At 48.3% G+C, this 25,255-nt stretch overlaps 1 protein-coding gene across 4 annotated transcripts in view; it reads left to right on the top strand.

Annotated features, from left to right (window-relative positions):
- nfic (nuclear factor I/C) overlaps positions 1 to 25,255 on the top strand; it is a 113,214-nt gene that overhangs the window by 5,842 nt on the left and 82,117 nt on the right. For all 4 annotated transcript variants that reach the window (XM_062555547.1, XM_062555548.1, XM_062555549.1 and 1 more), the window contains exon 2: positions 20,922 to 21,453. In XM_062555547.1, the coding sequence (XP_062411531.1) occupies positions 20,922 to 21,453 (532 nt within the window). The remainder of the gene's footprint in view (positions 1 to 20,921; positions 21,454 to 25,255) is intronic.

The following is a 25,255-nucleotide window of genomic DNA, read 5'->3' as shown; positions in this document are numbered from 1 at the left end:
CTGCGGTCTCTCTCTTGAATAGACTCTACAAGAAGGTCTTTTCTTTCCTTAATTCAGTAAGGCTTAAAAAAATACAGGAGCTAAACTCTTTTCACAGTTTCAAAGTATGTCTAGTAGTCAGTGTGAAAGTATGAATGAAGTATTACTTTGCAAGTTTCCCCCCAGAGCTCTATGCATAATAAATAACATGTCGATGTCCTGTCAAGATGATGGCATCGCAAAATGTATCGAGCCAAATATAAGCTGCATTTGAAGTGATGGCCTAACCTCAGGAGATTTGCGTTTGTTTATTTATTTTTTTCACCTGCAATTTAAATAAATTTAATTAGTGCTATGACGAGCCTCGGCAGAGCCTGTTTTGCGGTCCCCTGCCTCTGTGCCAGCACGCTTCGGTATCCGCTGGAGCTCGCTCTCTCGCTCGCGCTCGCTCCGGCTCTCCATTCCCAGGGTGCTGCAACAGTGCTGTCCTGCCCCCATTTCTCATCGATTCATTCGGTGGGAGCTGCAATTAGCACCCCATGGGAGCGGCCTCGCCAGCCTGCCAGCGCTGGGCCCGAGGTGGCCCACTAGCCCCGCAAAATTATTTTAACATCTGACGACGTGCCGTGCCGATTGCCCCATATCCTGGTCCGCGCCGCACCGCGTCGCACCGTGTCGCACCGCGTCGAACAGAGCCACTGCCTGGATTTGTCCCGAGCAAAGTTTTATTTTTCATACTTTGTTTCTCATGTCATGTGCTTCAAGCCTAAACTGCACATGATAATCATCTCATCCACCCCTCCACCCCTTGCTGAGGCATGGCCTCTCTCTCTCTCTCTCCCTCTCCCCCTCCCTCTTCTATATTTCTTTCTTTACATTTAAAACAAAGAGGCAGTGAACTTGGTGAACTTCTCATGTTGTATCTCAATCTTTCACAGGAGCGCGCTCTTGTTTTTAATTCGCCGTGAACGCGGCGAAATGTAGAGTTCAGCTGGCTCGGCCCGACGTGAGAGAGGCTGTGCTTCCTTTGTTTCAGTGTTGCGCCCCGGCTATCGGGGACGAAAAAAAAAAAAAACCCTCACCAGCCCTGGCGATTTAATTAATTCTGAAGCGTTCTCCACCCCTATTCCATGATTGCACACATTGTGTTTGAAGTGCCGCTCGTTGGTCTTTCCCAAACTCCACGGTCCCCCCAAAGAACCCCTGCTGAGCATTCGACTGGTCTTCTGTGGAGCCACCAGGGGCTGGGGGTGGGGGTGGGGTATTGAGGGGTTTGGGGGGGGGCAGAAATGCGTGCCCCACTTTCCCCCGCTGTGGAGCCCTGAGTGGCGGCCGCGTGGCCAAGTCCTCTCTCCCAGCGGCCCCGGAGAACCGGCACGGCGCGTCCAGAAACGACACGGGCTCCCCACATGCCAATCAGCACTTTAATGAAGTTATTTTGACTGTCTGCTCCTGGGTGTTTGCCACCCCTCTCCTCTCGTTTCCTCGCCTTAAAAAATCATCACTTATTCATTTGGGCGGGGGGGGGGGGGGGGCAGGTGGGGGGGGGGGGGGGTGGAGTAAATGGGGACGCCGCACGTCGCAAAGTGGAGCAGCACCGGCAACTTTTCATGCGCTGATCCCGGCGCCAGCCGTGGTTGTCACCAGAGAGTGAGCTAGTGGGAGGTTTTTCTGTGTTTAGTGGGGGTTAGGGTGGAGTGGTGGGTGTGTGTGTGTGAGTGTGTGTGTGTTGGGAGGGTGATGGGGGTGGGGTGGGGTGGGGTTGGGTGCTTTTGAAACACACTCACCGTTATAAAAAGCCCGGGGCTCTTGGCATAATGTAGGATTCCATGTGGCCGTACTCGCAGATGTCTGTGGAGGGCTGGCTACGTTTCATATCACATCCAGGTTCCTCGGTGGGGAGCATGGTGAGCATTTCTAAATATTTACATTATTGCCAGAAGAAACACCCTGTTTGAATTCCACCTGAATGTGCAGCCTGCGCTGCAGCCAAAAGATTATCTGAGGATTGTGCCACAAGTGCTGTTATTTGTTGCAAGATGCCGCTGTGTTTGTTGCAAAGTAAGTCTGCTTGGACGACACGCATCGTTGAGAATGTGTTGACTGTTTTTTTATTTTTTTTCGATGGAGCTTCAGCGTGTGTGTGTGTGTGTGTGTGTGGCGGGGATGAGAGAATGTTGGCATGATTTCATCGTTTGAGTTTAATGGAAGTGTGTGCCAGGGCAAGAAAAGCATTGGAGATGGCATGGTAGAGAGATAATGCCAGTGAATGAGTTGCGGGGTCTGGTACTCCGAGTATCTGGGCTTCACAGCGAAGGGCCATTGTGAGCGGAGCCTGCTCTCTTGGCAGCCATGTTGCTGATGGAAACACTCTCTGAACGCTTCCAGCAGAAAGGCGATCTAAAAAATAAGAGCGCTGGCTTGGCATTGGGCGATGTTCCCCTTAAAGATTTTGTGAATCAGGCTTTGTTCCTCTCCTGTGCTTGATCTCTTCTTGCCAGTGATCGTATCTTGTAAGAAGTTAATTAAAGAGGATAGCCCATTGAAATGTAAAGCTTTAAATGTCAGGACACATTTCTTGAAGTTTCATTGCATCAAGCTCTAACATATCTTGTAGCTCCATTACAAAGTGCTGTAAATAGATCAGTTCACTATCATTTACTTGGTTGGTATATACAGCAAATATATATATATATATTTATAGGCAAATTGTTCCAACCAAGTAAATTATATAGTGTTACATGATATTATACATATATATATATATATATATATATGTATACACACACACACACACACACATATATATATATATATATACATATATATATATATACACACACACACATATATATATATATATATATATATGTATATATATATATATATACACAGTATATACGCATATTTGTAGTATATATGTATATATATATATATATATATATATAGTTATGTCAATTCATATTTATTTTGTGGCAGGCATCAAGTGATAGAGTGGCACGGAGGGGGGCTTGGTAGTCGGAGAGACACCTCTCTGTTTTCTCTCCTCCGCTCACGTCCGCTCCTCAAAACCATGGCAGCGCTGTAGACTCAGTGGGAGATGAGCTCCTTGTTAGGGATGACAATTAAGACAAAGGTGAAACTGGAGGGGGCTCAATTAAGGCATCAAAAGCAAACTCTCCAAAGTCCTCCAATCCTTACTTCCAGCCTCCACCTTCCACACCACCCACCACCTCCACCCTCTGGAGGTGCTCTAGTAAAGGGTCAGGCCACATCTTTCTATTTTATGGAGAGGGAAGGAGGCTAGTTTCTTTTTCTTTTCTTTTTTTTTTCTTTCCTGGAGCGGGAATATGGAGTCTTGTGTGCTGACCAACTGCTTGGCCGGTAGAGGAGAAGTCACATGCAGCTGAGATAACTGTTTCTACGTGCGACGCTGCAGAGGGCTTTCCTCTCCTCCTCAGATAGAGGGACTTAAGCGTTGCAGCTGGCTGTTGGGATAAGCTTGTTCGCACGTATTCGTGCATTTGTATGCGTTTCTTTGAAATACTTTTTAAAATCAAAAGTGACTCGTAAGTGAGCAAAGTTGCAGCTCAGAAAAGTACATTAAAGAAGGACAGTATACGCGGCATGTATTTTTATCATAACTTCCTGATAGCTGAAAAAAATGTATGCTTCATGTATTTTGTGTACTATGTGGTTAGTGTTGATTTACGTATGTAGGCTACTTACTCATTTGGAAACTGGTAGCACCTGAATAGTTTCAATGTGGACTCATTTTGAAATGTAACCCACACAGAAACCGTCAGTGCAAGTTTCCCATTCTGATCATAACAGTGACTGGAAGCTTACCGCTGAAGCATGGGCTTGTTGCGGCTGTGGTTTGCTGACCTTCCTTCTCTCGCTTCCGACAACGACGGCCCCTTTGTAGGTGAACCCCACAGGGGGCTGCCATCTTTTCCCTGCCTTTGCCAGGCTTTGGTGTTGCACACTGGTCTGGTGCCCTCTATAGTACAGTCTTACACAATGCCAAGAGCGTTTTTTTTTTTTGACCAAAGGGCAGCTCACTCTGCCATGATTCTGACAGGGTAATAGCCAGGCTCTGGGGCTCGAGCCACTGAGGAGCTGGAGCGTGCTCTAGCATTTTCTCTGCAGGATTAGTATCTTACAATCTAGGTTGAAATGTGGCTTCCACTTGTATCGTAGTGGGAGAGAGGAAGCAGTCCTGTTAATGGGATGACTTTCAGAATCGTTGAAGAAGTTCTTTTAGAAGGAAATGATCATTGGTGGTGGTGCAGTGTAACAACTTGCCTGTCTAGATTTGCCACCCTTGCATGGCAACAACAATATTTGAACGCAACGTAATCAGCACCTAAAAATAACGTTAGGGTTCCCTTAGTTTCAGATTTGTTGCCAAAACTTCACCATTAGTGTCAGAACAGGAAAGGAAGAATTACTCTGTCTCGTCAAATTGTGCTAAGAAGATTGACTAAAAATTGTAATATGATGAAATTTACCGAAGGCTTCAAAAACTCCATAATCCCAAGGACAAGCAACCGTGTGCTTCGTAAGCCCAGTATGGAAGTTGCCCTCTCATGCATTGTTCATTGTTTCTCCCCGCCTTGACTTTGAGCGATGACTTATCTCAGTTATTGAATTATACGTTGTGCAGGAAATTGAAAGGCTCTAATTCCTGCCGCATGCCTGTGGTCATGACCATTCTCGTTATGCGTCTCGGTGAAAGCAGCGTCTTCTTCCTCTTACAGCAGCGAAAATATTTGCCATGTTCTACTTTATTAGCCTTTGGGGAAACGCTGTCACTTTTCTGGTCTTTTTCTATTTGCAATGTGTCATTAAAAGGTTTGGATAAATGTTGTTTTAGTATTGAGTAGATTGAAGTTTAATGATTGTGCTCGCCTGACATACTTATTTTCCGTACGGTCGACCTGGATTGAACTCGGGCGGGCGCGACACCTCCTTGAGGCCCTTTGGCGTCTGCAACGCGATTGGCTCTTTTGACCAGACATGACAGCCAGTCCAAACTCCTGATATTGGCAGCACCGAAAAGACTTCAGATGGTGTGGTGGCTTTTTGATGACATGCCAACAGCCTGCTGCTCTCCCACCCCCCCGCCCCTACCTCGGCATGCGACCGAGATGAAAAACTCGCTTGGCAAAGAAACCGCAGTAGCACAGCACTGTCACTGTGAATCCGTAGTGTCTCCGAGCGGAGGGACGTGATATATCACACAATAAATCCCTGTCAACACACAGGCAGCGCTTAATGCAGAGACGGACCGGGAGCGCGGAAGCGGTGGCCGTCCCAAGAGGGAGATCCTCTTGCGCTCGTTGTAAGGCTTTGGACGTAGGTTTTTTTTGGCCGAGATTCTGCGCTCCGGAGCCAGTCCCCGGCCATAAGCTAAATTCATTTTTTAAAGCAAAATCCATGTCCAAAACAAAGAAACGTTAACATAAAATCTTGGGTAAATTATACGCTCGTGGTGAGCCAGGAGATACATCGATATCGATCTGCATCTGCAGTGAGTGATGGGGCCTCTTTGTTTCTGCTTTTCTTTTGCTTGAGAAGCGTTTTTGGACAGGAGCAAATAAAAGAAAACAGTTTGGCTGGAGCCAGTCGCTGATGCAATGGGAGAGTCAGTGTGCATTTGAGTTTTGCAAGGCCACTTAAAGGTGCAGCAATTTATTGTGTGTGTGTGTGTGTGTGAGAGAGAGAGAGAGAGAGAGAGAATCACTGTGTGTGTGTGAGAGAGAGAGTGACTGAGTGTGTTTGTGTGGGTGTGTGACTGTATGGGAAATGACGGCTGGTGTACAGTAGTTTTTGTTTGATAGCATGACAGGTGGGGGCTTTTGGGGATAAGGCACTGGGGGAAGGGTGGGTGTATGGGAGCTGTCAGAGGCCATGTCACAGGATGGACACCTGTAGAGAGTTTGGAAAGGCCTGGACTCAATTCCCTGCTCCTGCTAGAATTTATTGCTTAGCTGGCATGGGTGAAATATGTTTAGCAGGCGTTCTCTTCCTCCACCCCCCTCCTCTTTTTTCTCTCCTACTCTTTCTCTGCATTTGTCTATCTTTTTTGTCATCATGTTTTTGTCTTGCTGTTCTGTTCATCCGCAATCCCATCCCCCGCTGTGGGGGTTCGAGAAGCCTAAAGACAGACGCACAGTGCATCTATTCATTCTTAGCCTTTCTCTGAGGCTGTCCTTTAAGGGCATCCTGCCTGCACACACTGATCTCACAGACATGACATTGCTCTGTGTGTGTGTGTGTGTGTGTGTGTGTGTGTGTGTGTGTGTGTGTGTGTGTGTGTGTGTGTGTGTGTGCGCGTGTGTGTGCGCGTGCATGTGTGTGTGAGAGAGTGAGAACCCCATCTCCCTCTTTGCTCTTCCATCTGAGCACACTCTCCATTTCAACACACATCAACAACCCACAGAGGTGTCATAAGTGAGACCCAGCGAGAGAGGGAGAGAGAGTGACAGAGAGAGAGAGAGAAGGAAGGAGCGAAGGAGAGTGAGAAGGACAGAAGGAAAGAGAAAAAGAAAACCAGAGAGAGGTAGAGAGGGAAAGAGAGAGAGAGAGAGAGCGTCCGGATAAGGACAGATACCGAGCACTCACTGAGTGTGAGGGAGGGATACGGAGACGGAGAGGAGTGAGAAGAGAGAAAGAGGGAGAGAGTGGTGAGAAGAGAAAGTGAGAGAGCAGGCTGTAGAGAGAGAGAGAGAGAGAGAGAGAGAGAGAGAGAGAGAGAGAGAGAGAGAGAGAGAGAGCTGCAAGCCTCAGAGGTGTACTTATTACATGTCCAGACAGGGATCTCTGCGAATTAGGATCCGTGCCAAAGTGCTTGGGTGCTGGGAACGAGGACACGTCAACATTTGGCTTTGACCTAATATGACTTGGTAGCGTTGGCCATGCAGATTTAGGCCAGGCGGCAGAGTTGCACCACAATCCCTGGCGATGTTAAGCCCCTTCTAATGTCCTTTCTTAGTTATGAAATACTTTACATATCTGTGCCCCGGTGGACTCGTTTCCTCACAGACCCGCTACGCCCCCCCCCCCCCCCCCCAACCCCATATCACACCATCCTGTCCCTCCACCTAACCCACCCACCAACCCCCCCTACACACCCTTCCCCAAGCGATTTTTACTCAATGTGCTACAGTTTTGCAATGCAGCTGGTCTGTATTGGCTGAAGCAAAGGACTTGGGCCCACAGGGTTTTTTGACACAAGCAGTTAGTTTGAGTAATTCATGAATGAAACCCTTGCTGACGGACACCCATTGACTTGCGTCACTTCGGTGAACCTAATAACTGAACACTAGCCTTCAGAAGGTTGCCTGTTTTATGCATTATTCGCAAGTGGCTATTGATATACGATTAAGCCGCGACTCAGACAATATATATGCCATTCGGCCCCCACGGGAGCAGTTTCGCTCCGTATGGTGCTGTTTCCAACCAGCAGACCGCAACCAGCGTGTGTGTGTGTGTGTGTGTATTTATGGCAAGCATTTCTACACCGGCGGAGAGGAGGGAAAGGGCAAGTGGAGGGATTTCCAAACAGTCCATCAGGCAAGGTGACTTGTCAGCCAGGCCGTCGCCCTGTAAAAGCCCCCTGCCAGGCAAAAACAACTGCTCCAGTGAATGGCAGCGCAAAGCCTAATGCAGCCAGCGCAGCTTTTTAGGCCAAAAGATCCTCCTCCTCCTCCTCCTCCTCCTCGTCCTCATCCTCCACACAGGAAGAAAGGGGGAAGAAAAGGGAAAACACAGATATTAAGAAGGAAGCAGAGTTTAAAGCGCAGGCTTTGGTGCAGGCTCCGAGTGGTGCCCAGTTGTGGCACGACAGGGATTAGGGAGATTAGCCTGGTGGCGGGTTATGTAATTGAATGTAACAGAAGAGCGGCGGGGTGGGACGACGCTATCTGAGAGCTCCCGGGAAGCTAAGATGACAGCTCTTTAGTCTGCGTCGGGAGTCGCGCCTCTTCTCTTCATGTGAAGGAAGTCTCTCTCTCTCTGTCTTTCTTGTTCTCTCCGTCTAGCTCTCTTTTAACTCTCTCCTTTCCCCCTTTGTGTCTCTCTATCACACACTTTCTCTCTTCCTTGCTCTCATTTTCTCTCTCTCTCTCTCTCTTGATCCCTTTGTCTCTCACACTCTTTCTTCCTCACACTCTCACTTTCTCTCTCACTGTCTCTCTTTCCACCCACACCTGCTCTCTGAGGTTTCTGGAAGAAAGCCGTTTTGATTGGGGGGAGGGGGTGGGGGGTCAGACAGAGTTTACTGTCCTCACGGGCCTGAAGCAGATAAAGTGCACTGGGGATACGCTCCTGGTATTCACGGAGCTTTAGGTACACGCTGTTCAGAAGCCACCCTTCTCAAGTGTCGTCTTTAAAGCGTCGGGTTCAGCCGAGTTCGTTTTTTGATCTCTCCCTGAGACAATGTGACAGGCAAAAGGGACGTCTGTTGCTTGGCGTATCGCTGGAAAATCAGGTGAACGGGAGGTTAAGGTGCACAGTGCAGAGGAGAGGAGGCATCAGTTTGCCCATTGTTTCGTGTAGCAGATGAATATTGCTGTCTGATCCATGGCATGTAATTTACAGAGGGTTCCGTGACTTCTGATATTAGCTGTCAGTGTCGTATTGTCTCAGAATCTGGAACCGGGTGATATGGCATTTTTTCTGTGTTTGTGGTAGAAAAGTGAGAACTTAGATTTTCGGTTACAAGTGTCACAAGTGGCAAGAGTCAGTGCTGTGTTCAGAGCATTGTATATATGCGTACTTACATATCTCGAAAAAAAGAAAACGGATGTTCCTACTCGATAGTTAGTCAAAGCAATAGTCTGTGTGGTCCATATTTTCAAACTCAAAATCACATCTAATGCTAGTGCTGATTCAGGTAATTCAGTCATTGCTCAAAAGAACAGGCAACAGTTGTGTAAGTAAGACACTTCCAAATATTTATGTCTCTTCACTAAGCCATTAAATGAGAGCATAGGCTGTGATGACACAAAAATGCACTGTGTAATTCTACTCAAAGCCTCGCTTGATAATTTGGAAGTCACTCTGCTGTGCGCTTGAATACTTAACTAGGCAAGGAGTTTACGTTAGCAGTCTGACTTTAGAAACGCACAGGTCATTAGTTTGTCAATACACAAAGCATTTCTCCCCTGACTTCAGACCACTTCACAGAGAAGCCCTGGTTTGTGGCGAGCTGCTGAACCACACTTGAATGGCCCTTTGTTCAGTGGTGGGGATATCCTCAAGTTGCCTGGCCTCTTGATGAGGCAGCGGCAGGGAAAGACGGCCAACCTGCTGCCTTGTGGATGCTGAGATTTGGGGCCCTGACGCCTTTGAAAAGCCCCAGAAGCTAAACTGGGGCAGGCGAGTGTCAACCGGTCTTCAGATTCCGTTCTGGCGCTTAAATAATTGAACAGCTTAGTATCATCATCTTTTTGGGGTGATAAATTATTCATCCCATTTGAAAGTAGATTTAATTTGATTTGGGCTTTTCGGCAACGCTTCTATGGCAGAGAGGGAATAGAGACCGGAGAGTTGGAGAGAGATACATCGAAAGAGGAAGAAGGAGGGAGAGAGGGAGAAATAGAGAGAGAGGGGGGATGAGAAAGGAGATAGGGCCTAGTTAATTTTCCCTGGATTCTCCAGGATTAGAACTGGTTTGATACTGAGGAGGGAGTGCAAGCTAAATTCAATTACACTGCAAATGTAATTAAATGCACAGAGAGATGGAGAAAGAGGGAGAGAGAGAGAGAGAGAGAGAGAGCGCACAGGGGTGGAGATTGCCAGTTCAGCCCTGTTGCTCGACTGGACCATGTCTACAGAATGTGTCCTCAAGCAACCGCCATTGGTAACTAGCAACGATCGCGAGAGTTCAAGATGATTATGTCTTGACCCCTGAACGATGTGTGTTGTTCAATGACGGTTTTGGGAAAAGGCGGGTCTGGTCAGCTCCGCTCTGCTCCGCTCCACTCCGTGCGAGGAACAGATGGGGGCTAATCCCTAGTCCCCTGATCCCTCCTGGTGTCACCACCTCCCAATTAGCCACTGGGATGGCTAAAGTTAAATCACCTGTTTAGCTTCATCTAAATTAGCGGGCTCATTACCTGTTGAATCAAACTTCAAAGCACATCTGATGGCTTCTGTGAAGATAATTTTTTGGCTCACCATTGTGTCTGCTGGAGCTGAACCAATTTTGGTTGTTGCCAGAGGAGAGGGAGGCTGTTTGCAAAAAGTGTTTTGTTAGCATGTTGTTGTGAGACACAGTTTTGAGGGATATTTTTTATATATAATTTGCAAGTGATATGTTATACGTTAAAATCATTCACTTTGTGTATACAAATAGAAATGACTGTCAAAACTTTCCCAAGATGTGAACTTTTTAAAACCCAAAATTAAAAGTTAAAATGAATGCAACAATCCTAAAATATATATATCCGACTGGTTCTGTGTGATCAGACTTGGCCGTCTGTATTGTGCTGTTTTGGTTGCTTGCTGGATCTCATGTTCTTCTTGGTGTCGTCTGGGTTTATGGCCTCGTTACACAAGTGGGTTTTGAATAGCCGTAGTCGAGCCTTCTCACTGGGTTTGTGTTGCGGCACTGCTGGGAAGAGGCCCGGTCTTTCCAGGCGATCGTCGCGTGGTGTTCCCCCCGTCCTCTGCCTCTGCAAATGCTGCTCTATGGGACTTCAGGCTTAGTTCTGTGTTGTTGTAATAACAGTATTAACAGATACTGTATGCGCTAAGTTTTGTTTTTTCAAAGAAGGCGGTGGACATGTAAAACAATTGTGGACCCTGACGAAGACACATAAGTGTGGAAACGTTAGTCTATTGCTGTGCACTATAGTAAAATACAACTAAAAGCCATCTCTGTGTGCTCTGTGTGAACCAAGGCAGTGGGCATGTCGTTGTGCTCCTGTGGTGCAGTATGTTTTAGGCAGTTATTTTTCTTTTTTTTTTTTTAAATCAAGCATATAGTTTTACTTCAGTCTCCAAATTAGTGGTTTCCATCCGTCTGTGGTGTGTGAACACTATGGCGTGTATAATGTTTGGGGAAAAAAGTTTTTTTATTTGTTTTAAGTAATGCTGTTTAAAATAAAGCGGCGTCAGCGTGTTAGCTGTAGTGAAACGCGGAACAATAATTTCTCCCTGCATCGGTGCCGTGAGACGGAGGGCCCGACTCGAAAACGTAATTTTATATGGAAAAAAAAAAGTCTCCGTTGTAAAGGGATTTTGTGCTGCAAACACAGGCTTTCATAATACCGTCAAATCTGGCCCCAAATAAAATGAAGAATGTTGTAATCGGGAAACAGCTGCCCACGGTGGAAACACAGTCCACCGAGCTTCTCTGCTCGTGCATGGTGATTGGGGAGGATTAAGATGGGATGACAGATAGCGAGCTCTCACTGTCACAATACCACGGCTTACCAGCTCCAGGCTATCAACATGATTGAAAATAAATCAGCCGCAAGTCATTGTGGAAGGTAGTGCTGAATGGTTATTATTCTATCAGGTACAATACACAGACTGGGATAGAAAATTATTTGGGGCATGCAGAAATAATATTTATATTGCTTGTCTTTTTGAGAATTGCGCACACACCGGTATATGGACTATATTTTCAGCTGTATTTTTGTGTGGCATGTGTGAATACGGCTGTGTATCTTAATTTCCATGCCTACGTACGCACTGTATTCATGTGTGTGTATTTGTGCGTGTGTGTGAGTGTGTTAGCTTGTAGACTGCTGCAGTGCAGGGGTTAGCTGAGGTAACATCTTTGTTTGCCATCACTTTCACATGGGAAGGCCTGACGCGCACACACGCCCGCAGCCTGCCTCTCGCTCCTCTCTCCCCTGACAGTTATTGATGGGCCGTGGTGCACTGGTATTTACAGGGCCGCAGCAGCTTGTTGTTTTATTGAGCCCTTCATTTATTTATTTGCATGACGATCCCCTTTATTTCCATATTACAGTTTCAGCACCAGCGTATCAATTTTCAAGTCTGACCCGACGCGATAACAGCCAATGTGACCTTCCGGGCAGAGACCACGAAGGAGGGGCTGTTTATTTTAACTCTCACCAGATGTGTTTTCATTCATAAATAAACTTATAGGACCGCTGAAATAATGGCCGCCATATTAATGTTGACATTGCACCACAACACAGGCCCTGACTGGGAATAGGAAGACAGTTGGTGCATGTGTTCTGCACATGCCTGCCATTGTGCCGAAGTTGTGCGGGTGTTTGCGAGGGGAACAGTCGGCGGCGAAATGCCACTGTGGCTCTAATTCGGGTTAGTCAGCCTGCTGGTGTGAATCGACAGATATCCACTGTGCGGGGGGGGTGGGTGGGGTGGGGAGTCACTCTTCTATGCTGTTCGGGTGTCTGTCGCCTGTGGCCACGGCCTCTTATTGTGAATGTGTGCGTGTGCAGCCTCAGAGGCAATTGTGAGTGTGCGCGAGGTCGCGACCCCGGCGACCTGCAGCCATTGAGACGGCGAGCGGACCCTGAGCCAGGCTTAAGCCGGAGCGAGGGCGGGGGGCGGGGGAGGAGGAGCGGGATCACGGCCTCCCAGAGCGCCTGCCCCACCAGCCGCGGGCCCCCACGGGAGGTCACGGGCGTCTGCCCATCCGACCAGGCAATCCGTTTAATCCCTCATAATGGACGCGCTTTGTCCTCCACTGGCCGAGGACACGGCTCAAGTGTGGTTCTTTTGCCGTTTTCAAAAGACCTCACTGCCTGAGTTGCCCCCCCCACCCCCCCACCCCCCCAGCCTCACTCTCCACCCTCCACCCTCCACCCTCACCCCCACCCTACCCACTACACCACACACCCCTCACTCGCAGAGCCTCGCTCTGGTATTTTCACTTGATGGAAAGCTGAAGAGAAAGCCAGAAAAGAGGAAGGGAAAAGGGAGAAGAAGAAGAAGAAGAAGGATGAGGGGACATGGGCCGTGCGGAATTTGTATTGATTTCAGGCAGTGTTTCCCGTCTCGTTTTTCTGTTATGCTGCACGGATCAATTTATCAAAATGTATTACTGTCGTCGTTCCAACACGCTAACACCTGCACCTGTGATCAGAGCTGGCAGCACTGTCAGTTTCACTGTTGGATATCAGTTGAGCTGCTCCCACACTGAAGATACTGTGGTCAAACTGTATTGTGAAACTGTGTGTGTCTGTGTGTGTATGTGTGTGTTGAGAGGGGGAAGCCTTACTCACAAATATCAAGACACCAGACGTCAGGTTTTATATTTCACTCTACTGTGAATATGGGGTTTCCAGCACCATCTTGGTATCTTGCTTTCAGTCAGTACATGCCTTGTGTTACGGTAAGACCAAGCACTCCATACTTAATCTTTCGTTTAGTGTAATGTTTTTTTAAACGAGGTAGGGTTAGAGTCCCATCTGAATCAGAATAGAAGAGATGTGCAATATATGCAAACAAATGTTAACATAAATAGACAAACTAGTGCTGGAATGCATTGCACCAATGACAGCTAATGGAGGTGGGCACAAATTCAAATTCAAAAGGCAATTTTTTTTAGCATTGTTTTGTGAATATACTGAATTGTTCAATTGAAATCCTAACCCTTAGTCCAGCGTTCAGGCCTCCTTTGAACCGTTAAACCATGTGTGTGTTCGCAAACGTTCACACAGTGAGTGAATGGTTAGCAAACAAAAGATACGATTTGAAATTTGAAAGAAGGTGTGTGAACGTTTCCCTTCTTTCGCTCTTTTGGACGCATCTCATATGCGGGCCATGAGCAGCTCCCTTCAGGGACCCCAGTCTTGAGTCAGTCTGAGGATGTGTTCATTAGCACGAGCCCATCCGCAGAGCCCACCTCTCAGCTTCATGATGTCCTCTCACAGCGCAGAAGTGGGCTGACGCTGCAAAACGGACATTAAAAATCGCAGCAGAAACCTTCAGCGCAGACCCTTGGGGATCGTCCGTGCTGGACTGAAGGGGATGAATCATTCTACAGACGTTATAAATGCCAAAATGTCAGGGACCAGGCAGGATGTGCAGGATTTGATAGGCCCATGTATGGAAGATTACGATTTTCAGATTGCTAAAAGCCGTGGTAGACTTTGGAGGGACTTTGGAGAAACAAAGGTTTTCACTTGTAAATCGGTTCACTCCCTAAGCTCACATGAATGATGTCATGGATGGGAACGATGTCATGTATGGGAATGTTTTTTTACAACAAAGCTGCTCTTCTTGTGACGATGCGAGGGGATGAATCCCTAAGAACAAGCCGTGAGAGACACCATCCATCCAACTTCACATGTGTGTCTCACAAAGGCAGGCACGCATACACACACACATGCATACATACAAACAAGCACTCACACACCCACAAACAAGCAGTCACACACCTCCTTCACCTTACGTTCCCTTTTCCCACGTTACATACACTCATTGATCTTTTAATGGTGCAGACAACCCCCTCTTCTCCTCTCTCCCTCCCTCCCTCCCCTTTGCCCCCCTACTCTTCAGATCCTCAGACACAGGATGCTTGTGTCAAAGCACCCAGACACACACACACACACACACATGCATGGAAGGGCCGTGTGTAGTATGTATAGACCTCATAAAGGCAGCGCCGCTATAAAGTGCTAATTGTTGCTCGGGGATTGGAGCCGGGTTGATTATGCTGATCCATTTCAGTAGGCTGGGCCCTACATGCACCCCAAACAATACTCAAACTAAGCCTCACCGCACTCTCTGGATGGGAAAAACCAGCGGTATTTATCCCGTATTGTTTCAAATTAATGCTCTATGAAAAAGTCTTTTGTTAAAGGCATAAAGAACCACGCTCTTTTCAAAAAAAGAGCTTGTTTATTGACTATTCTGTCTAGATTTTTTTTTGCGAGCTGGTGGTGTGTAGACATAAAAACTAAAACACGCAGCGAGCCGCCAGGGTCTGACTATAAGGGGCGTTTGTGGGACAATTAACGTGAATGAACTCCGAAAACGCTTTCATTTACATAGCTGTCAGTGAGGTAGTGTTTGGTGCACTACGGGACTCAGGTTGCAGAGGGAGATTGCAGACGCTGTAAAATCAATGCTCCGCACTGCTCGCACAGATAGAGTGGAGCGATAGAGAGAGAGAGAGAGAGAGAGAGAGAGCAGGGAAATAAAAGAGTGGACAGAGAGAGAGAGAGAGAGAGAGAGAGAGAGCAGGGAAATTAAAGGAGAGGGAGGGAAGGAGTAATGCCCTGAGCTAAACTCCAACACTGCAGTGTTCCCGCCTCCTGCTCGGCTTTCCTGGTGTAGTGCAGAGATTGTCCACCCCTCCACAACCCCCCATGCCCCCCCCCCCCCCCCCCGCCTCCCCATTGTCATGGTGCGTGGCTGAATGCTGACTCAGCACTAATGCTGTGGTGAGGCAGGATGACTCACTGCTGGAAGTCAACACCACATTCCCTTTGACCCACTTCAGCGTGCCTGCAGAGCCCTACCTACCTTCTTCCTCTTCCTCCTCCTCCTCCTCCTCCTCCTCCTTCTCTCTGGGACGAGGGAAAGGGGAAAGCAGCCAGCAGCTGCTGGGGGTGCTGCACTTGCCCCCTTAATCCAACCCCACTGGGACCCCCCCTCCCTCCTGCCGCCCCCCCCCGTTCCTGGGCAAAGACCTGCTCTCAGCCCTCCCCCTCAGGTGGGTCAGTGGAGTGTGAAGGACAGAGGAAGAGCCATGGAGGGATGGAGAGTTCCCTGCACATGCTCTCTGTTTGAACTTTTTGCCCTTGTGTCGGTCATAACTGTCTCGCCTGATTTTTTACATATTTTTTTGAATGCTTTTGAATTCAATTTACGCAAGTAGATAAGAAAAAAAAAACCTTTTCCTAGAAGAGGAAGTGTTTTATCCTAGAAGCACAGTATCTGGTGTTAGTCATGTTCGAGTCCAGCACTTATCACAGTCTAACGGCATATTGTGCGCAAATGTGTCTCCCCAGATCTTTCCTCTTTGTGCCTAGCTCAACAGAGCATGTATGAGCCTTGCCTTTTGGACGCAAAACTGGTAGCTTTTTCCACAAAAAATTGTTCTCATGTGGTCTAGAAGTCGTTGTTTTTGAATCGGTGTTTGGGAAGGACTGTCAAAACGTGCTCTGTTATTTTGCTGTCTGAAGGAGGGGAGAAAGAGAAACAAATTTGGCGCCATATTCTGTGAGCCTGTTGCAAGTTGGCTTGGCAGGCTGCATATGCGTGGCATGTTGTCGATAGTGGAGGGCACTCTTCAGCTGGTCACAGTCAGCTATTTTCTGCATTCTCTTACCTTCAACCAGCTCAGGAAAGGAGAGAGAAAGAGACAGAGTGACAGAGAAAGAGACAGAGAGAGAGAGAGAGAGAGAGAGAGAGTGGGCAAGGGGAAGGGGAGAATTCAGCGAAACCGTGTCAGCTGTTATCTGGGCAGTGTGTGTCCAGCGTCTTTGGCAGCTGCAGAGGAACCGTTCAGGAAGGGCGGGGAGGAGAGCTCTGCTATAAGAAATGCCATGGCATTCTCGATTAATAGTGCCGCTGCAGGATTCAAGAACTGGGTAACATTTTCGTTCCCCTGGCATGCAGCTCTGTCTTTGTCTCTCTCTCATTCTTTCTCGTTCTCTTTCTCTCTCTTTTTCTCTCTCTGTCTCTGTCTCTCTCTCTCTCACACACACACTCTGTTTGTCTCTTAGGGCCAAGCAAAGAGCACATGGCATTGCAAATGCTGTATCCTCCTGCTTTGCAGTTCTCCATTCACAGGGAGCTCAAATTGCCATATCATAAGCCAGAAAGTTACATTTTAAGATGTCTGCTGTGGGATTAGTTGGGTTTTTAAAATGATGCATTGAGAAAAACAAAAGTTTCACACACTTTATTTCATGCAAACTTTTTTTTTCCGCACTTGCATAGGGCTCCAAGCAGAGCTCAAGTGCCTTGCGCGAGTGACAGGGGTGTCACTATGGCGACACAATGTGTCTCCACCACAACTAACCCATTCTGTCATGCCTCCTCCCCCTAGCGCAGCTCCTCCCCCTCCCCCCCCCCAAGTCCGCTCGGTTTGGAAAAAGATTTGTGAAGAAATTACATTCTCTGTTTAAGACATAATAAAAACGGTATCCCGGCAACCGACGGGAATAAAAACACATCTCCCTGGACCCAGCAATAACAAAATGATTCAATTACTGCATAAATACAGCTGTGAAGGCCATGTCTTTTTCCCTTTCCCCATATGCACGAGTCGTCCGGCTGGCCCTGGGTTTTCTCAGGACACTCCATTAGCCTGCATCCAGAGTCTCGGGGGTGGTGCCCAGCCAGCGGAACACGTGCCAGGGGCTGATAGCCCAGCAGACCTGCCCGCCCGCCGCCTGCCCGCTGCTGGCCCTCGGTCCGATCAAAGATCCCCCAGTCCGCGTGGCACACTGGGGCCATTCATCGCCTCTGTGTTTATCAATTACACTCGTACAGTTAATGTATAAACAGGTCCCGAGTCAAGGCGCGCTTTTGATTTTGATTGTAGGAAAAGCAGAGCATTCCACTGGAGCGTGTCCAGGCCTAATATGGAAAAGGGAGAGAGGGAGATGGGAGGAGGAGGAGGAGGAGGAGGAGGAGGAGGGGGGGTGCTCGCTGAGCCGCTCAGATCCTTTACTGTTTGGCTCTCACACACAACTCCCTTTTTCTCCCCTCCCCTCCTCCTCTTCCCCCTCTTCATCTTTATGTTAGTGAAGTAAACAAGCTCGGAGGCAAAGCCTTATTCCATTTGAAGATAAATGGGTGCAGCTTGGTTCCTGATCCCTTTGTCAGACTCCAAGTCTCGAGAAGCAGCCGTAACAGCCGAGGAGGGAGCATGTGATTTATGCCGAGCGAAGGTGCCGATAGGCAAGGCTCGCAGGTGGGAACGGGATAGGCTTTTGCATGGCCTGTCCGTAGACGCCCGTAAAAACTGTGTTGGTTTGCACAGATGGAAGCAGTAGATGGTGGTTTGGTAGGGGTGGGGTGGGGTGGGGTGGGGAGGGGTGGGGAGAGGTGGGGGGACTATGAAAACAGTGGAAGCGTAATAAAGCTGGAAATGGGGGACTATATGTGCACAGGAGGATTCTAGAACACGTCAAAGTCCGGTGCACAGGTCTGGAGTTCAACTTGAACTGCCGTGGAAGCGCTTTCCAAAAACACGGCTTGCGCGCCAGCAAGCGAGAGCCTAATTAATGTTTATTTTTGCCTCGGGAGCGGTTGGTGCATAAGTGAGCGCCGTACTGTATGTGTAATGAGAGTCAATCTCTCTCTCTTTCTTTCTCTCTCTCTCTCACTACATGGCTGAGGAACATGTATGGACAGCTGTCTGTAAGAACGGGCTCTTTTCTAAATACACGCAAGTTTACATGTCGGAGGTCTTTTAAGGCTTAAGACAACATAAACACAGAGAGAAAAGGTACTGAGTTTCTCACTGGGGCAAGTGTCACTTAAATTAAAAGTACCAGTTTGGCCGTCGTCTCAGACTGCAGGGGGAAAAAAAAGTTTATTTTTGGCATAACACCCCTCTAAGCACTGCCTCCAACATCAAACGAGACCGACCTTGACACCAGTGGCAGCTAAGGTCTTTCAGTTTGCCGCCGCTTCTTTGGAAATTCGTGAAAAGGCCCGCTTGGATTGTCTCTGTCTCCTTTCCAGGGCCGGATCTCTGGTTTCTATCAGCCGCGTTTCTGTCTGTAAGCCTTCGGAAAGTTTACACTGTAACTCTATCGCTGCTCCGCGGGTCCTCTTCCGCCACTGATTACAGATCTCGGTGTGTACTGTACATTCGGCCAGTCAGGACAACAGTCTGTCCGACCTCAGAATTACAGCACACTGTTTTTCTTTTGAACTTCTTCCTCCCAGCTACGGAGTTGAAGTCACTGGAAATATAAACACATTATGGCTCGGCCGTTTGCTCCAGTGCAAAAATAGACGTGAAAATCTGGTTTCCTGCTCAGGGAGATGAGGCCTAGTAGGCGCTCCTCGTGCCTTTGCTCATGAGAGTAGACAGATTGTGTGTGCTGACCGATAAAACTTCAGTTGCTGATTGCAAAATCTCAGAGGTGCCATTGTTCTCAAACAATGTAACTCAGTCGAGTGAAAGGCAGCCGCTGAATAATAGCTTTGTAATATTAGATAGCTGCAGCAAAGGCCTTTGCAGGTAGCAAGTGTTTATTTATGTGAGTACACTTGTGTTTGTATTGGGAAAGGGGAATGGGGGGGGGGGGGTGGCTTAGGGGTATGGAGGTTCAGAGGTGTCCTCCTTTTACCCCTGCAAACAGTGGTGTCAATTTTCAAGTACAAAAAACAGAGCACGTTCGGTTTATCCGTGACAGAGTGAAAGTATTGCGTGGGGAGAAATGAGGATGGGGGGTTGGGGGGTGGGGGGGCTTTAAAGGTTTACCTAAATCCGCCGTTGTGCGCGCGCTGCAAGGCCAGCCTAGCCGGCTGCCCTGGTCCTGGGACAGCTGGAAGCGTTTAAAATGTTGTGCTGCTGAGAACAGCTCAGACTGTTTATTGCATGAGATCTGCAGTGTGCCTCAGTCATGTCCAATTAGACCGCGCTGGCGGGCTCAGGCGGAGCTCGCGGGGTGCTCTCGCTCTCTCGCTCGCCCTCTCTCCCTCTCTCTTCCTCCCTCGTCGTCACCATCGCTTACACCACTGACCCCCCCCCCCCCCCCTTAACCCATCTATCTCCCCGCAACCACCGCCAAAATCACACCCCTGAGGTCCAGGCTGTTCAACTCCTCCATGACACCATGCGAAATATACGCTGCCAGAAGGATGCTTCTAAAAAAGAAAGTGACCCCCCCCCCCTCTCTCTCTCCTTCCACCCGACCCGCCTTGCTCGGAGACTTCTTACCGTGTCGGCGCGGCGTGCTGCGTTTAATTACGCCGAGGCCTCCGAAAATGAAAGTGGCGCCCGCAGATCCCCTGCTTGCTCGTGGAATATGTGGAAATATCTGGAGCGATTATTACCGCAGAGTTTTCTGGAGGAATGATCTGTCCCCCTTTCCCTTCATGCACACAAAGCAGACCCACACATGCACACACACACACACACACACACACACACACACACTGTATGCAACCTCAATGCCTTAGGTCCTTTTCTGACCGTGGCGTGCGTTTTTGCCTAGTTTATGAGCACATGGATTTAAAGTGGCATTTATGATGAAGTATGGCAGTTCTGCAGGGGTGTTCTTGCATGGAGGAATATGGAAGTAATTAGCCATTCTAAACGAATGTTACAGAATTATGGTGCCCTAAACAGTTCAGAAACTGTGGCTTGCCTCAAAGGCGCACAGATGTGTACTGTTGTTGTTGAGATGTCACCACTAAGAGGGAAAATAGTCAACAAAACTTAATTGGATAAATGATTGCTGTGTGTGTGTGTGTGTGTGTGTGTGTGTGTGCAGGGGTGTTACTCCAAGATGAGACACAATGAGCCGCTATTTGTGCAACTTATATTAGGAGCTCCATGTATGTTTGGTTAATCCCATTATATGCACACATGTGGATTTCATGTGAAGACTTCCAGTGCTGTATCCGGTTTGGCCCATGGATATTTTAGTAATTTTTTTAAAGCTTGTCTTATTTACATACACTGGGTCGTTGAAATAGAAAGCAGAACAGATTGTAGTCTATGGTGGAATTTCCTTGACGTAACTATTCGGTGGAAATATCCAGTGCTGATTGAGACTGACAGTTGACCAAATGTGGTGTGGAGTCCTGCGTTGTTTGGTAAAGTCCCCAATATAATTAATTGGAATGGTGCTTGTCTGTGGCCTTTAAATCAGACTTTCCGTTGTTATGCAACCCATTCTGCAGCTGCGGTTGATTGTCTCTGGTGGTCTACTGTGTAGCGTACAATTAACTCAGTCGAATTAAGTCGGTTCTAACCCTTTCGCTTCCCTCTCGTTTCTTTTTTGCAGGATGAGTTTCATCCGTTCATCGAGGCCCTACTGCCGCATGTGCGTGCCTTCGCCTACACCTGGTTCAACCTGCAGGCGCGCAAGCGCAAGTACTTCAAGAAGCACGAGAAGCGCATGACCAAGGACGAGGAGCGCGCGGTCAAGGACGAGCTGCTGGGCGAGAAGCCCGAGGTGAAGCAGAAGTGGGCCTCGCGCCTGCTGGCCAAGCTGCGCAAGGACATCCGGCCGGAGTGCCGCGAGGACTTTGTGCTGACCATCACGGGCAAGAAGGCGCCCTGCTGCGTGCTGTCCAACCCCGACCAGAAGGGCAAGATGCGGCGCATCGACTGCCTGCGGCAGGCCGACAAGGTGTGGCGCCTGGACCTGGTCATGGTCATCCTCTTCAAGGGCATCCCGCTGGAGAGCACCGACGGCGAGCGGCTGGTCAAGGGCGGCCACTGCGCCAACCCCATCCTGTGCGTGCAGCCGCGGCACATCAGCGTCTCCGTCAAGGAGCTGGACCTCTACCTGGCCTACTTCGTGCAGGAGAGAGGTGAGTCAGACAGTCCCCCCCTGTCCCCCCTCCCTTCTCCCTTTCCCGTCTGTCTCATCACGGCTGCCTTTTCAAGTCTGATTAGCTTGATTAGCTAACTTGTTTGTGATCTTGTTGTCGAGAAAGCTTGCAGAGATGAAAAGGATGTTTCTGAGTAAGACAGTCACTGATCACTGATCACGTCAGTGGAATACGTTATTGTTTTTGAGCCAGCAACATTACTTGTAGCTTTTTTTGGGGGGGGGGGGGAGTCAGTGAGTGAGTAGACCTGGTCTCGTCATCATCTTAACATTTAGAAATGATCTTATTTCTGTGTAAGTTCACATGTTACGTCATTTTTGAGGTCATCAGTGAGGTAAATGTGCAGTCTTGTTTGTACGTGGCATGAAATGACTCACACGGCAGATTATTATTGACTGCGAGATAGATGATCCTTCTGCAGCATGTCCTCAGATGACTGGATGTCTTTGTGAGTCAATGAGATGACTACTATCTTTGTTAATTTATTTTCTGGAAAGGAAACAGCCCCCCCTCCCCCCAACACCCCCCACACCCATCCTCTCTTTAGCCATCTGTGACTTGAGCGCGTCCAAAACAAATAGTTAGTCGGAGTGCAGCTGTGGCTGGTCACTGGTCTGGTTTCTAATGTACATTCATAGCGGAGGATGCTTAGCGAAAAGCTGCTGAGTCAGGGCCTTCCTTAGTGAGAGTATGCAGGAGTATTATTGTAGCTGTACAGTACATCCGGTCACATCGTCGGGACTGTGGCCACTGACCTTTTTTAAAACAAGAGTTTTAACTGTGGAGCAGTTTGACAGGCTGCTGCCCAGAGCTCAACTACAGTAGATTTAACAACAAGAGGGACAGAAACAGCTAGAGACAGAACGCTGGACTGAGAGACAGGTAGTGGTGGAGGGACATAACAGAGTAAGAGTGAGAGTGAGAGACAGAAAAAACGCCGAAAAAACGAAAGAATGTGCCGCAACCGACTCCTTGTCGGTGTAAATCATTTTAAATGAGCGTGGCTTCCAGACGCCAACCTTGGCGAAGTGTTAAAATTTACGGTGTTGTATAAAAGGGTGCAGTCTGGTAGTTAGCGGGCAAAGCTGGGTGCCAGCTGATGCGTGGCCTGCCTCTGGAAGCCGCCAGTGCCCCTGCCACCGCCACCGGACCACGAGGTTGGCACAGAGTCCCTCTCAGATGGGGCAGGGGAGGGCTGGCACGGCTGAGCTGGAAGCACTCTGGAGCTAAAGCTAGCGCTACCTCAACTGTGTCTGTGTTTGTTTATGTGTGTGTGTGCGTGTGTGTGTGTATGTGGTTTCATGTCTGTGTACAGGGCTAGTTATCCCCTCCTCTCTCAATGGGTGTGTGTTCTCCTTTCCTAACCTTAAGTATCTACACTGTAGTGCTAAAACTAGCTCAACTCCTTGTGTGAGCGTGTGTGTGTGTGTGTGTGTGGGTGCGTGTGTCTGTTTGTGTGTGTTGTGTGTGTTGTGTGAAGCTAGTTCTCTCTCCCTTTCGCTGGTGTCTGACTTCTCTTTTCTTAACTTCTACTGTATATGCGAGTGTGCTTCTCATAACATTCTTGGCCAATCTTGCCATCTCTTTCCATATAAAATCGTACAATCTTAGCATGCCATGTTTGAGGGCTTGAACAGACATTGACAGAACTACTTGATGTTGTGATATTTCAATACATTGGAATTTATGCACGATTAAATGCAGCACACTAAATATAGTTCAATTTACTGGCATTTAATAGCATCATTATGGGTTGGTGTAATCTCACACGTTACTCTGTGAGATATTCAGTCCTATTACATACATACACAAACACACACACCCACACAACAACAACTGTGAGTTGAGGTGCAGCCTCTCTCTCTCTCTCTCTCACTCTCTCTCTGTATGAGTGTGTGTTTGAGTGGTGCAGTGCTATGGTGTATTTATGGCTGTAGTGGAGTGGTCAGCGTGTCAGAATGATGGAGGGTGAGTGAGAGCTGAGCTGAGCCGGGAGGCTGGAGGCTGGACGCTGGAGGCGGGAGGTGGGTGCAGAGGGGAGCGGGGTGTGACCGGGACGCTGTGCTGCGGCCTGGTTGCAGCAGCAGCAGGGTGACTCAGCATCACCACCCACACCCACACCCACTCCCCCACCTACCCCAGTCCAATGTCACTGTGCCAGTCCTCCCAATGCACTACATTACCCATAACCCCACACCACCACCGCCAGCTCACAACTCACCAACTTCCCCTCAGGGGACTCTACATTCTTCATCGCTGCAGTCTCCCTTGGTGTTTGGTTTTCATAATGGAAGTGGTATTCTGTCATCCTCTCATTGTTTGGCATTTGCGTAGAGCTTCTTATGCGAATGATTAAATCAACATAAATATATAAACAATATTTACTATGCAAATATACTACCACTATGTCATAATATATGGTAAATGAGACATGAAGTTATGACAATCCACTTTAGATATGCATGAAGTTAATAAGACATTAAGCTGTATGCAAAGCATTTCAAATACGCTGTATACTGTCATATTGTCATATTGTCGTTAAGTCGATAATAAGAAATAAACATCCATGCAAAAGTAAGTCGTAAGTGCCCATGCAAACTGTTGTTAATATTCGTTAGCCGTGACATTCTGTGTAAAGCATTTTCAAGTGGATCAGATAGGGGCTTGTGTGGAGGGCTAAACTTAGCCTCTGGTTGTTGGAGAGACATGAATGGGAACAGGAGGGAGACGATCCAGAGAGCAAGAATCACTCCAGTCTTTAGCTGCTCTTCTCTGGCACTCATTTCTCTCTCTCTCTCTCTCTCTGTCTCTCTCTCTCTCTCTGTCTTTATACACACACTCACTCACTTTCTCTCTCTCCCTCTCCCTCTCTCTCTCTCTCCCTCTTCCACACACACACTCACACACTTTTTCTCTCTCCCTCTCTCTCTCTCTCTCTCTCTCTCTCTATCTCTATCTCTCTCTCTCCCTCCCACTCTCACTCACACACTCGTTCTCTCCCTCCCTCTCTCACCCCACCCCCGTCCCCCCGACCTTCACCCTCTCCAGTCTGGGTCAGGTCTGCCTCTCTGTCACCAGACCTGCCTAATAGCCTACAAACTCCTGGCTGTAAACGCTCAGATAAGAAGCTGGGGCTTTTCACTTTCGCTCAGAGCAAAGGGAAAGGGGGAGGAGAGGGAGGAGAGGGAGAAGAGGAGAGGAGGAGGAGGAGGAGGAGGGTGGGAGGGTGGCGCTGAGTGAGCGAGGCAGGAGGAAGGAGGGAGAGGAGGGGAGGTGGGGGTGGGGTGGGGTGGAGGGGCAGAGCAGCCAGTCAGCATTTGTTCTTAAAGGCACAGTGCTCCTCGTTTTTTTTTTTTTTTTTTTTGGAACTGACACACAAGGCAGGTTCTGCTCCAGTTCCTCTAACTCTGTCTCCACAACCTCTCTTTCTCTCTCTGTACTGCTCTCTGTCTCTCTCACTTTCTCTCTTTCTCCTCTCTCTCTCTCACTCCTCCCATTCTGTCTGCTGTTGTTTCTGTCTCTCTCACTCTCATTCTCTCATCTCCTGTCTCTCGCTGTCTCTCTGTCTCTCTCTCTTGCTCACTCTATATTCTCTCGTTCACTCACTATCCTTAGGCTTCTCTCACTCTCACTCTCTCTCCCTTTCTCTCTCTCTCTCTCTCCCTCCCTCCCTCTTTCCCTGGTCTGGCTCTGTGGTGTAAAGTCTGCTCTGCAGCAGCAGCAGCTGCTGCTGGCCGGTGTGTGTGTGTGTGTGTGTGTGTGTGTGTGTGTGTGTGTGTGT

Source organism: Sardina pilchardus, chromosome 15, assembly GCF_963854185.1.
Source record: "Sardina pilchardus chromosome 15, fSarPil1.1, whole genome shotgun sequence".
NCBI classification, from domain to species: Eukaryota; Metazoa; Chordata; class Actinopteri; order Clupeiformes; family Clupeidae; genus Sardina; species Sardina pilchardus.
Note: the sequence above shows the minus strand (reverse complement) of the source record. Positions and strands in the feature narration are given on the sequence as shown.